At 41.2% G+C, this 13,838-nt stretch overlaps 1 protein-coding gene across 15 annotated transcripts in view; it reads left to right on the plus strand.

Moving 5' to 3' along the window:
• tanc2b (tetratricopeptide repeat, ankyrin repeat and coiled-coil containing 2b) overlaps positions 1 to 13,838 on the plus strand; it is a 167,549-nt gene that overhangs the window by 103,294 nt on the left and 50,417 nt on the right. For 9 of the 15 annotated variants that reach the window (XM_063482665.1, XM_063482666.1, XM_063482667.1 and 6 more), the window contains one exon: positions 12,591 to 12,707. The exons of 3 other annotated variants lie outside the window; for them this stretch is intronic. In XM_063482665.1, the coding sequence (XP_063338735.1) occupies positions 12,591 to 12,707 (117 nt within the window). 3 more of the 15 variants (XM_063482672.1, XM_063482668.1, XM_063482670.1) reach the window with 3 other exon arrangements.

Raw genomic sequence — 13,838 nt, forward strand, 5'->3', positions numbered from 1 at the left:
AGTGAAACTCTTTGAGATTAAAAATCTCTTTTGCAAGAGTCTCCAGATAGGGAGCATTAACCTAACTTGTTTAGAGGAAAGAGAAACAAGACCTTCCAAAGAAAAACCATGGAAGCAGAACATCTGAGCCACCATGATAACCAGTGTTTAGCCCTGGTTTCGATAGCCAGACACATCTCTTTTTTTTAAGCCAATCAAAAGTAAGACAGGAACAAAATCCCAGATAAAATGACACTTGGTCATTCTACCTACGTGTGATACCACTGGCCTTTAAAAGCTCGCACTTTGTTCCTCATACTCAAAGTTTATTAGTGAGATTTAATTATGTGTTGCATGCCGGACTAGTATTCTTGTGTATTAAAGTCCTTTTCTTTCTCAGTCGAACAGCAGTTGTCGAATGAGTAGAATTACTTATCAAGTGAGTCGGTGTTGCCCCTTCAGTAACAACTCCCTGGATTCTAGAATTACAGTCTTTTATTATGATTAGAGAAGAGGCAGTGAGCGCCGCCATTAGCAAGATGAAGTCATCCTTTTGATCCCCACTCCGACCAAGCTCTTTAAAGTCGGCTTCCAGTGTGTGTACCAGGTAACAACCTACAATTAGAAATCTCCCCAAAAGCTTTCAAAACAGCTACAGTAATATGACGCAGCTAAAGAAGTGCAACCCAGACAGAGACAGCTTTAGCAATTACAGGCTTGGCTTTAACTTTGTTTTTTGGTTTTTTTGGTAATTTAAGTAATTAAAAAAAATATTAGGTTCTCTAGGCAGAAAGGTCCCACTGACATTCAGTATGTCTCCTGGCGTTAAATGACTGTTGTGAAAATTTCAAAGCAAGTTTGCAAGAAGTAAGATGAAAACAAAGAGCTTCATTGTTGTTGCTCACAGAAAGGTTGTCCTTGGCAAAGTGTTTGACTTTGTTGATCATGGTGTCTCTGAAAGTTTGAGTTTCTTTATGTTTTGTTTGTGACAACGACTTTTGCATTTTATTTAGCCACCACAATTCCAGCCAGTAACATTAGAACTGCGTAGCTGACTGCTGTTATGCTGATGAGATCCAGTCTTTATGTTGCAGTTTTTGACATTGGTGATCTGAACAAATTGATGCTTAAAGGAGAAATATTCTTTTAAAACTTAGACAGGAAAGCAGAAACAGAGCAGAAGAATGCAGGAAATATTCTTGGGTGGAGTTGAATCCAGGCCCAACAGTAGCCTTCAGCAACACGGGCCACTATCTAGATGAGCTACACTGCTGTACTGATATCAGATCAGTTTTAAGCTACTTAAACATTCTATGTATAGGGTCGTTAAGTGCTTGAAGACTTTGAAAAGGTCAATTATTGTTTTAAAATACAAATTTCTTTGGTTTCCTGGTTTAAAATAAGGGATAAACACTGGGAAAAATGAAATAAACTAACAGGGAAAGAAAACACTGGTGTCCAAATGGGCAGAATCTGTGTTGGCCCAGAATCGTACAATTTTACAATCCCTAAAAAATGATGAGAGGCAGCAGAAAGATTCAATAAATATTCTGATATCAAACCAAACTGACGACAGAATTAACATCTATTTTTTTTCCTACACCTAGAATAAAAAGTCTTTTATCAAAATCACTCGATTCCTTTTTCTGTCTTTTTATTCTTGAGCATTTTTGCAGTGAAAAGGTTTCATTTTGTGGAACCAGAAGAGCAAACTTGTTTTGTATTTATGAGCAATACCAAGGCTTGAGTTTTTCTTTTAATTTTACTCTCGAAACATCCAATCTTTCTTGAAATCCTGTTAACATATTTTGCTGTGTTAGTGGCACCAAATGTGGAATTTCTATTCAGTGTTTTTCTTTCTTAATTTTAATCCTCGTCTGTGTAGCACAGCAAACGGCTGCATCTTGCAAGAGAGGCTTTACAAATGAAGTTACTATCTTACGACTATTACTATGGTTTTTACTTACGTTTAGTTTTATCTAGGTATTTAGCCGTACCTTCTGGAATAGAAGAAAAAAAAGCTGTAGAGTGGAGAAGAGAAACCCGCAGTGTGCTATTAATAGCAATGATAATGATTTGCTTACAAAACAGAGCAGTGGGTTACATATACCACCTCACTGCTTTCTGCGAATACCGCTGGTGAAGAGCTGAGCAAACACTTCTCTGTGAGATGCTCACACGAATACACAGAGACCTAAAGAAGTGTGTTATTGTATGTGTATGTGTGTCCATGCGTATCCAAACCCTTACGGACTATTGCACAGGACTCCACAGTGACACCAGGCGCAGTATTAACATTCACTACTTGTCTGTCTGCTGTTAACTTATTTGCTCAGTCATTTCAGGGTCCTGAACCCCTACCAGGCGTTTGTCTGGATCACAGCTCTGACTTTGTACCCTTACTGTCAGTCTCCTAACTATGTGTATGGGATTACATGAGGGCCACAATTGATTACAGCTTTTATCTGACATGAAAGACATTTGGGGAGCTTTGATGCTCATTTTATGTCATGCTAAAGACAGTGACACATTATCAGAATCATCTCAATCAGAACAGCTTAAAACTGGAAGCATGGATCAGTAATCAAATCTGTTTTCTTTGTAGTGTTTATTTTAGCTTCCTAATTACATAGCAAGAGCAAAAGTATCCGACCCTCACTGATTTTTCACAAAGACAAGGGTGTGGTTCTCAAGTAGTGTCTGTGTGAGGTTATAAATATCTCCACTAGGGGACTAACTCCAGCTGGGACAAAGGTCAAGACACCCTTGCTATTATTAGTACACTGCATCAAGTGGTGTCCTTGGCAATTGTGCTCCTCTCACTTTCCCGGAGTGCCTGATATTTGACTTTACCTTCCTGCTTTCCTCAGGAGTGCAGTCCTCTCTGGTCTCCTGCTGGGGAAGGGTATGCCAAACGTTCATGGTCACTCCTCTGTATCAACCTGCTGTGGAAGTAGTGAAAATATGCGAAAAGAAGGTTAAGGTGCTGAAACCGCTTAGTTGCTGCTGCTGTGTGACTTGCCCAGAAATCTCACAGTATGGACACTAGGAGAATGTACACATTTTAGACCAGCCAATAAAGGATTAAAAAAATGCTGCTCGGAGCAAATAAATAAGGTATTTGTATTTATTGGTAACAATACATTAAACATCATCCTATGGATTTTGAAAGATTCCATTTTGGAGACTCAATTAAAACATTAATCATGCTGTTACATAATAACATAATGATAAAGTGACATGTGAACAATGGAATCGTGCACAAACAACATGTTGAGCTGGTTAAAACATTGTAGAAAATCCTGTCTGTGAAATGAGGACAAACAATCTGAACAGGAAGTACATCTATTTGGCAACGTCTGCTGAAAGAGCATTTTTCTTGGCATCTTTTCTTGCCACTGATTTTTGGTTATTTAAGAATGGTAAGCAGGGACCAGCAGCCAATCAGGCAGGAACCCCCCTCCCTACAGGTTTTCTTGAGCCACACAAAAACCTCGCTTAAGGAAGGTCCTACACGGGCAGTTCCTATATTTGAAACATGCACAAAGATGTGGGTGACCCTAAAAGGACCCTCAAGTTCCTGCTGTAAAAACAGCCTTTGCTCCACGGTGCCTTTGACTCAAATGGGGGGGGGGGGGAGCCACATCATGTTTGGCCACTAAAGCTCAGTCTTAACTTGAGATCATCCTTTGTGTGGGGATTACCAACTTTGTCCCTCTGTTGGGTTGCTTCAAAACCTTTTAAAAGGCAGTAACCTAAAACGGCTCCAAATTCCTTCTATAAGTCTTAGATTTAGGTTAACCCACTCATGCGTTGTTGTGCATTTGATATCACTTGATTTAGTGCTGTTGGTTTAATCCAAGCCCAATAAGGTTATGTGAAACGTTGAATTAACAGCTCTTTGGGTTAAGGAGAGCTCAGTTAATGAGCCTGCTTAGGAAATCAGCCCCTCCCGCCTTCCTCTTAAAATTCCGGCTGTGCCTCACCTTTCTCCACTAATCCTCCCAAGGCCTGTAATGATAGATACACATGTGAGTGTGTGCAGACACTTGCACACAGACACTTGCATGCATACATTAAAAGTACAAAAAAATAAAACAAACAGGGGAGGCAGCCGAGCTAATGGACTCGCACATGCTACTGACTGTCGGCAGCCTCCTTGTTGCACGGCAACATCTGGTCTGTATTGTTTTGTTTAACAAGTCAACAAGAGAAGCACACAAAATCATCTGTGGTCTGTGAGCCGGATTATTAAATGCACACTGGGCACAAGCCTTCGGGTCATTCATGGAGACTGGTGAAATAAATATAAAACTGCATCTCTCTGCTACTTCAGGACTCTCAGGACTGCAATGCTTTTGAACTCAGTTACTATATGTTGAATAGAATGAATTACTAAACTCTTCATCTTCAAAATTACCCAAACATATCCACTTCATTGCAAACCTTTTAACATCATAAGCCTAATTGTGGGCAGTTGTCTTTGCTGCTCCAAAGATTAACATCAAAAACATTGTTAATCTTTTCTGAAACGCCTCATATGGGCATAAAAGGACTGCTAGATCACATTATGTGTGATAAGATTGCATAAAATGATCAATTATCAATCAAAATTAAACTTCATTCAACTTCAGGCTGCTCTAAATGCTTTGTTTCTGTCTTAAAAGAATCTTCTTGGATCTGTGTGATGTTAGAGAGAGAAGTTATCCTTAATATGGTCATCTCAGGTGGGCATCTCTAGCTATAAGAAGAAAAGCCCCACCCATCTGCTACGACAGCCTATCAGAAGAACAGTTAATGGGAGAAAAGGACTTGTTTCAGATAGGGGATGAACGGAGGGGCTGCACCATTATTTTGAGCTATGAATCATGAGCACAACAGGTCCCCTGCAAAAGTTCATTATGTAACACTTAACAGTCAGCTTGACTCTTCAGTATCATAATTTTTTAAAATATTGAAATGTGATATTGATGTGACTGTATTACTCTATGAAAGCACTCAAAAAAAAAAGTCAAAGCTTCATTATTGTTCTAGATTGAGATCACATCATCTCTTTTTGGGTCAGAGCACAAAGGATCAGAGCTGCCATTGCAGCAGTTTGCATCTTTAAAAGCTGAATTCCTTGAATTGAGATGACGTGGGGAGGACGCAGCGCTCTAAAGCAGCTGAGATTTGTCAATACAAAGAGGTTGTTTGATTGCATTTGAGCGAAAGCTGGGAGCTTTTAGTGTCGTTGAAGTCAGCTTCTGTCTGCGTTACCACCACCCTAAAAAGATGGACAACTCTTCCTTTCCCTGTGCTCTGCTGTTGCCATAGTGACTGGGCCGGCGTGCTCAGTTTCTATAAAGCTCTGCTTAGGTTGCAGACAGCCGGGCAATGTATGTCCTCACCGCTGGTCTGTACGTGAGTGTGTATGTTAATTTGTGGGCGCCCGTGTCTTTGTCTGAGTGGGTGCCTGAGGTCGTATGCAACTGACACAGTGGTAGAGACGCTGCGATGGAAATGTCTCCTTTCGCTCGCTTATCATTCACTTATCTGCAGCAAATGAGAAAATGTGCATTGCATATTGGAGCTTCCAATTCATATTCAGATCTTGTCATTTATTTGTTGAAAGCCCAGGTTGTGTCTGAGGGGACTGCCATGTTGAAAAGAAGCTTTCCTCTTTCATATGCACAACACCGTGTGAATTTGAATCACAATATTGACGTGCTTTCTGTTTTGTTGATGACTTCGCCAAAGGCTGTGTGTCTGTGCTGACAGTCTTGGGAATAGATATGAGCTTTTTAAATTTTTCACAATGTCCTTTAGCACCAGTGTTTCTGTGGGTCCCTCCCTTCTCCCTCCCTTTCCTTACTCTAATCTCATATATACACTTGCATACATGTTGCATGCATATTCATATTCACACCCGCACACCCAGAGCATGTAAGAAATATCTATTTCACGGCCACGTGCATCTGCACATGCAGACAAGATATATTTATTCATAAGCTCATTAGAGGAGTGGATTTGCCTGCTGCCATCCATCACACTGTCACCCATCCTCAGCCTGGCACACACTGACAACAGAACTGCAGGAGAGAAGTCCATGGGATTTAGTCTCCTGGAACCAGAGCTATAGAGGGGATTTACTCCAATAGACAGCGTTTCCCTTCCCTATTTTGTAGAGGTGAGATCAGGGAGACTACAAACAAAAGAAATGGTAATCTTCTTTTCACCGTAGTTTATCCCAAAATTGATATTCTGGGAGGAGAATGCCTTTAGTCTCTCAGTGCAATCAGTGTCAAGGCATTGCAGGAAACCTTTGGTACCGTAAATGATTTAAAATGTAAAAACAGTTGAAATATATGGGGGAACTTTGTGTTCATGCTCTTGCAAACACACTGCCTGCACTGTCAGACTGTCACACTCTCCTTCCAGCTTGTTACAGGTTATAGTGCAAGCTGTTGCAAGCTTGTCAGTGCAGGTGCAAGAGCACCTTCAGGAAATCAGACAGGACTGTAGGTTGAAATGGAAGCAGAAAAATACAAGCTTTGGCGTCTTTTTCTGCTATTGCACACTCATTTTTTATTTAACCAAGTGAACTTTTCTATATTGTTAAATGGACGAGAGAGGCAAAACAGAAAAAATGCTCCAGCCCTAACCCAAATTGTGTACAGTTAGGAAAGTGTCCCTACCTGTCTTCCTGTTTGAAAGTTAAAAGCTCCATCAACCAAAATAATTCTTACTTGGCTCCTCAGATAACAAGTAGTACGTGTACAACCTTCACACCAATATGAGCAGCATCTTTTCACACACCTTTTGTGTGAAGGTCAAAACCTGACATAATCTATTGATGGGTAACAAAAAAAATGAACAAATGGGAGATGAGAATACGGAAAATACATTTTATGTAATTGTATTGTAGTTAATTTACATTTAGTTACATATAATAATAATAATAATAATAATAATAATAATAATAATAATAATAATAATATGTAATATGATTTAAATGCATTTTAAAATTATTAGTATTTTGTTTTCCTGACACATATGTTCGTATTACATCATTAATTGAGTTTATATTTATTTACTAACTCACAGTTAGTGGACTCTAAACTCATAAAACACTGGCCAAAAACAGAAAAGCTTGTAAGTTTGTCTGTCATGGCATTTCATTGAATCGTGGATTACTCTGGAGTCTTCTAGTCCTGGCGATGACTTGTATTTGTTCATTGTGGCATCTGTGCTGGATAACCTCCTAGATTTGGTATTTAGCAGAGTCCTGTCCAGGCCATACTTACACAGTGCTGACAGTGAATATGGCATATAAACACTTGTACTTTATGCACATGCACATAGCTCTGAAGCGGCACTTTATTTTCTTTGCCAGGCAGAATTCGTTTTCATTTGTTTTAACTTTGGATTTGTTTGTGAGCAGAGTATGTCAAATCGTGACAACAGATTGCAGTAGATTGGTGCACAATAAGATCATGAGAAAAGGGAACAAGTTGTTAGTGCCTGGTGCAGGCCTGGATCAAGGTACAAACCATTTCTTGGAATTTTAAGTTGTTTTTAGTCATGCCTGAAGCATGATTTTTTTCGTTACTCTTATGCTGGCTAAAATGCCTTAGCAACTTCTTTGCTTGGATTGACATGACATTTGTTGCAGGCATTTTAGCAGAAAAGAACTGTAACTTTGATACATTATTTTTTTTTATCTAAAATTTGACTTTTTCTAATACAACCTGATTAGGGACCTAATATTAACTAATTAGTACAAGTAGTAGTATCATTTTTTGTGGTAAAATACCATGGTGTCATTAGCAATACTGCACTATTAATTTACAAAATTGGGGGGCCACTGTCTGAAGAAGCTACCACTCTACTGCTTAACCCATCTATATTATTCTCTCTTCTACTGAGTATTGAAGTTAATTAAAACGTACAACATGCATTGTCATTACAGGTGAAGTAGCCTTAAAACAGTTTCCACCAACAATGTTTAAAATGAGAGTAACGCATCTGCTGTACTGAACACCTCTGAGGAACAGAAATGAACAATGAAATTAAATATTCTTCCTTTTTCATGTTTGCTTGCATATTTTACACAATGCTGTAGAGTGAGTAGGAATATTCCAACGATGGAATATGTAATGTGATACTTGAATTAAAACAGAAAAAGTCCTTGCAAAGGGTTTTAAGATGATATCTACACTGCATGAAAACTAAATGGAAGGTAGGGGCCACCTGCACATTTCACTGAGAGGAGCTGCTCAGCCATGAAAACCCATGCCATGAAGCTCTTGGTGCAGTTTCTATACAGATGTTAATGCCAGAGGAGCTTTGGAAATCTGCAGTTATCGAGTCAGCAGAGCATCAGATCAGGGCATGCTCCTAATGAGATGACAGATAGTGTCTTGGGGGCTCTCCTCCCACTTTGGACCGGGGCTCTGAGCTCCTGGACAGTCTGAGGTGAAACCTGGCAGCATCTGATGTGTCCCAGAGGTGTTCTATTGGATTGTGGTCAGGCAGAGTTTGGGGGAAAGTCAGTGGTATCAATTCTTTCATCCTTCAGGGACTGCCTGCATACTCCCTCCACATAAGGCATTGTCATGCACCATAAGGAACTCAGGACCTAGCTCTGATAGCTCTGATTATAGGTTAGAGCTGGGCGATATAAGATTTTTTTCATATCACGATATGTTTTTTTCATTTCAGGCGATAACGATATATATCACGATATAAGCCAAATAACTATATTTGTAAGATTTAAATGTGCCGTTGCTCACAAGTAAAATGTGAAATAATCAGCAGCTTGTCTTGATTTTAATATTTATTTCCCATAATAAGTTCAACAGGGTAGATGTACTTAAGGAACATGAGACTTTTTCAGATAAATAAAGGCAAATATTGCAAACTACACAAAAGGCAGCCGCTAAAGCGTTTAAGTTTCAAAATAGAACAAACAAAACAGACTACTAAATTGTCAATTCCACTTAGAAACAAAATATTAATTCTAAAAATAAATCTTAGTTTGTTTTACAGAAGAACAGACAAAATTGACTAACTTTTGTCAATATCAAATAAACTGAGAACTAAAAGGAAATTTTCAATCTCTCCTTGTTGTATAGCTTTCTGAACTTTCTGAATCCTTTATCATCCGCAACTGAAAATAGTTGTGGATGATTACTATACCTTTCTAATGTGACGTTGTTGTCCCTGGCTCTCTTTCTCCCTTCCGCTCTGTTCCTGTGCTACTGCGAGTGTAACTACCGCCCCTCCCCCCTCTTCCCAGCGCAAAGCACAAGCTTCGCTTGCGGAGTGAAGCGGAAAAAAAGTGCGAGAGAGAGGGTGAGAGAAGGAAAGAAAAAAAACCCACGGCTCGCGATACCGAGCCGGCTCGCGTCGTTCACGTCAAAAGTCCGGCTCCATTTCGTTCGCGACCGACACATCACTACGAAATACCTTCGCACTACGGAACTTCTATGGCCCTTCCGTTCGACAATCTCTCCGGCATTGGAACCATCATCTCTTTTCTCTTCGGTAACCTGGTCACCCACGCTCTCTCACGTTGATTTTTCTCTAGTCGGCACACTCATTTCCTCCATTACCTGGGCAGCCCGGCTGGCTGCTTCCCAACTACACATGTGCTTGGCACTTGTGCTGTACGTAACAAGTCACGTGACGTGACGCTGCGGCTGTGATTGGTTCGGTTCTGCGCTACTTAATTTGGATTGGCTGTTCTTTTCTCTCTTTTTTTTAAGAGAGCAAGGTCTATCGCAATAGTTTGTTTTTTCTATCGAGAAAAAGTTATTTTGTAATACATATGGGGTGGCTGTAGCTCAGGTGGCAGAGCAGGTCAGCCACTAATCAGAAGGTCGGTGGTTCGATCCCAGGCTGCATCCTGGCTGCATGCCAAATATCCTTGGGCAAGATACTAACCCCTTGTTTGCCTACTGGTGGTGGTCAGAGGGCCCGGTGGCGCCTGTGTCCGGCAGCCTCGCCTCTGTCAGTGCGCCCCAGGGCAGCTGTGGCTACAATGTAGCTTGCTATCGCCAGTGTATGAATGTGTGTGTGAATGGGTGAATGACTGAATGTAGTGTAAAGCGCTTTGGGGTCCTATGGACTAGAAAAGCGCTATACAAATGCAGGCCATTTACCATTTACCATATCGTTATCGTTCTATCGCCCAGCTCTATTATAGGTCCAAGGATTTCATCCCGATACCTAATGGGAGTCAGGGTGCTGCTGCCTAGCCTCTAGAGGTCTGTATGTCCCTCCACAGATGCCTCCCTAGACCCACAACCAAGCCAGTTATGTTGAACGATGCTACAGGCAGCATGAAGTTCTCCACAGTGCCCGCAGACTCTTTCACATCTGTCTCATATGCTCAGAGTGAACCTCTCTCATCTGTGAAAAGAAGAGAGTGCCAGTGGTGGATTTATCAATTCTGGTAGTATATGGGAAATGCTAATCTGGCTCCACGATGTCGGGCAGGGAGCTCATGCTCTTGAGCACTCCTTCTTGCTCTTGACACTGTGGTGGGAGACACAGCAAACCTTCTGGCATTGGCATGCATTTATGTGCCATCCTGGAGGAGGTGCTGGGTCCAGCCATCCCTGCATGCTACCAGTAGTGACACTGACCTAGCCAAATTCAAAACTAATGGGAAAAAAACAGTCAAAAGAAACCCAAAAACCGTCTTCTTTTGGGGGTTGTTTCATTGGTGCCCCTCTAGTGCACCTGTTGTTAACTTAATTAACACCAAAGCAGCTGAAACTGACTAACACCCCCCTCTGCTACCTAGCTGACCAGAAATCTAATTGATTTGATGGTGCGCTCTGATTTTAAAAAGTATATAATATATAGTTAGTGAAAAAAGAATAACATTGAAAAAGATATTTGAACAAAGACGCAGAGTTTAAAAGCTAAAGACTGAAAATAAAGCTTGTTTTGAAAATGGCATGTTTACAAGTCTGTACAGCCTGTGAGGATGCTTGAACTTTCTCGCTGTATGTTACGCATTTTACATCGACCATCTGTACCACTGTACTGTGCTCAACAGTATGTAGGCAAAGGGATTAAAGCTCTCCTCCCCACCCATTACACACACACACATACATTATCCTGACATTAGCTGTAACACGAGCCCTAAACAAAAGTGGTGAAGAATCTATTCTGGTTTTGCATTCGCTGTTGCTTGAACATATGTTCCAACTGCTGCTCATGACTTCCTGCTCACCGCACTTTGGTCCTGCACAGTATTTCTGCACCAGATAGCTTTGGACGTGTGTGTTCACCCGTAATAGTAATGGTTGCAGCATACAGTATAATCTATTTTAAACCCCTATTTAACCAGATTAGTCAATTAAGGGTAAATTATGCTTAGTTGCTGCCCATCTCAAACCCACACCAGTACAGAAAAGAAAGATAATAGATTAAACAAATGAGTCTTATGCACAATTTAGTTGATATTGGCTGATTTCTTTTTTTCTTTCTCACAGCTGGGCTCACTCCAAGTTCATCATAGAACTTATTTCCATAGTGAGAACTTTTATAAAGTCAGAGGACAAAAAAAAAGGGGAAATGTAGTCTGGTTCCTCCTGTTTATGAATATAACAGAGGAGGAGGGGAAGTCATTTCTGTATTGGATGGATGGGTTGTTTTTTCTTTTTTTGGTCTCCATTTGTGTGGTATATTAGCCAGATATTCAGCGTAAGCAGGCTTAGCATTTTGGTGCTAATTGACAGAACATTAAAAAGCAGAGCGAGTGCAGGAAGCCTTATGGTCTCATTATTCTTGCTGTGGAGAGCCATCACACTCGGTGATTTTAACAACAACATCCTTGCAAACAAATGCCACTGAATGGATCGCAAAGGTTTTCTTCTTTTTGCATTTCTTCCAGGGTATGTAGCCTGTGTGTGTTTATCAGCACAATGACTTTGCCTTTTATGTGCTTCATAAAACTATTTTTTAAGAACACCACAATGTATGGACTCATGACACTGTAAGCTGAACTGGGTAACAGTGCTGACAATCTGTGTGCCGTGACCAAGAACCCATGAAAGGATCATACACAGCCACCACCCCCGGCTTTCTGTGAATCTCTGATTTTCTCATTTGATGTCTCAGACGCTGTGGCTGTGGCTGAGTCAGGCGCGAGGACATTCCCAAAATGGATCTCATTTGCATTCTTGGTGTGATTATTGACACTGGACAAACAGACACAAACTTTTTATTTATTTAGCTTTTCTTTTTTCTTTTTCTTTTTTTTTTTGCTTCCTGGTATTCTTGCATTTCAGTGGTGGGCTGATGTTTTGCAGGTGTATTGGTTCGCCCTAGCCAGGTACCTGATTGCTCACGTTGCTTATTTACTCATGTGTTTGCTTTATCTAACCCGAGGCAAACACAAGGCATAAGAAGGATGTTTTCATTTTATCAGTGTGCTGCTTTAAGTTCATGCTGTAAGCTCTCTGACTTTCCTCCCTTTCTGTCCTGTCCCTGTCACTCCTCTCTTTCTTTTCTTCTTCCATCTCCCTGATTTATGTGTGTGTCTCTCTGTGTTTCTGTGTGTGCATGTGTTGTCTCCTTCTGGGTGTGTGTGTGTCTATGCTTTCTGCTCCCAGCCCCTCTGCGGAAAGCAAAGTTTGTGGAGAGCCCTCGCATTCCACAATCAGAGCTTGGCTCCCCTACACACACCTCCACCACTGCCAAGAATCCAGACCTGGACACATACTGCCCTGGTAAGTTTTGGCCAGCTCATCCCTCATTTCGTGTGTTGTTTATTTATTTATTTTTTGCTCGTTGGTTCTTCTCTGTGCCTCCCTGGTTTCACAGACGATGATCAGTTTTCAGGGTATTCTGCCGCTGCTGGCTGCTGTAAAACATTGCTAAGGTTATTAATGAAAAAGCTTTGCTGGGGCCTGCAGTGTCCATCCTCATCACCTCCTCCCTCTCTGTCTCTCTAATCCTCTCTCGCTGCTTTCTCACCCCGCTCTGCTTCTCGGGCGGATAGCTCGGTTAGGTGCCACCGCTGTTTTCCGTTAACTTCGCAGTCAGCTTTTGCTCGGTAATCCTGCGGACAGTCCACATCCCAACCCCTCCCCTTCCTTCCCTCCCCTCCCAGTCTATCCCCATCAAACCCCCTCTATCCTCCTCCCTTGTCTCTTCGTCTTCCTCGCTCAGAAGGACTTTAAAACGGGTCACCTGAGGATAGTGCTGTGCTCAGATCTGGTTCTGGTATATCTGCTTTCTCATCTTGCTTCTCCTTTTCCTGTTGCCATTGAGAAATGCGGTGCTAGCTTCCTGCCCTGTCTTTTTGGCTCAACCTGTGGTGGAATAGGAGAACCCAGGGCTGGATGTACACATGAGAAATGGTGATGGAAAGCCTCGAGGCTTAACTGGACTTATTTAGGCGGAAAATGTTTGAAAGTGTGCTACCAGCCTTCTCCGTCTGTGAGCCTCTTCTGCTGACTTTCTGCTCAATGGGAATTTTAAGTAGGTGATATAGTAGATTATATATTTATTTCTGTCATACTACACATTATATGGTCTGAATAGTGTATTACTTAAGGATAAACTCTTTGATTCTGGCTCCTGGCTTGCTTTTGAATCTCATGGATGAAAAACTGTTGACCCTGGCTTTATTTTTGCATTAAGTCAGGTGACTGGTGAATAGCAGTTGTTATGAGCGGCAATAGGTGTGACATTTCAGGGATAACATGGTAATCTCTGCTTCCTGACCCAGTATGAACCTTCCAGGTCCCTCACGTCATCTGGATCCGGTTTTTTATCAGTTCCCAGAGACAGAACCATACATGGAGAAGCTGCATTCAGCTTTTATGCTCCATATATCTGGAACAAACTCCCAGAAA

This window comes from Pelmatolapia mariae, linkage group LG8 (assembly GCF_036321145.2).
Source record: "Pelmatolapia mariae isolate MD_Pm_ZW linkage group LG8, Pm_UMD_F_2, whole genome shotgun sequence".
Lineage (NCBI taxonomy): Eukaryota > Metazoa > Chordata > Actinopteri > Cichliformes > Cichlidae > Pelmatolapia > Pelmatolapia mariae.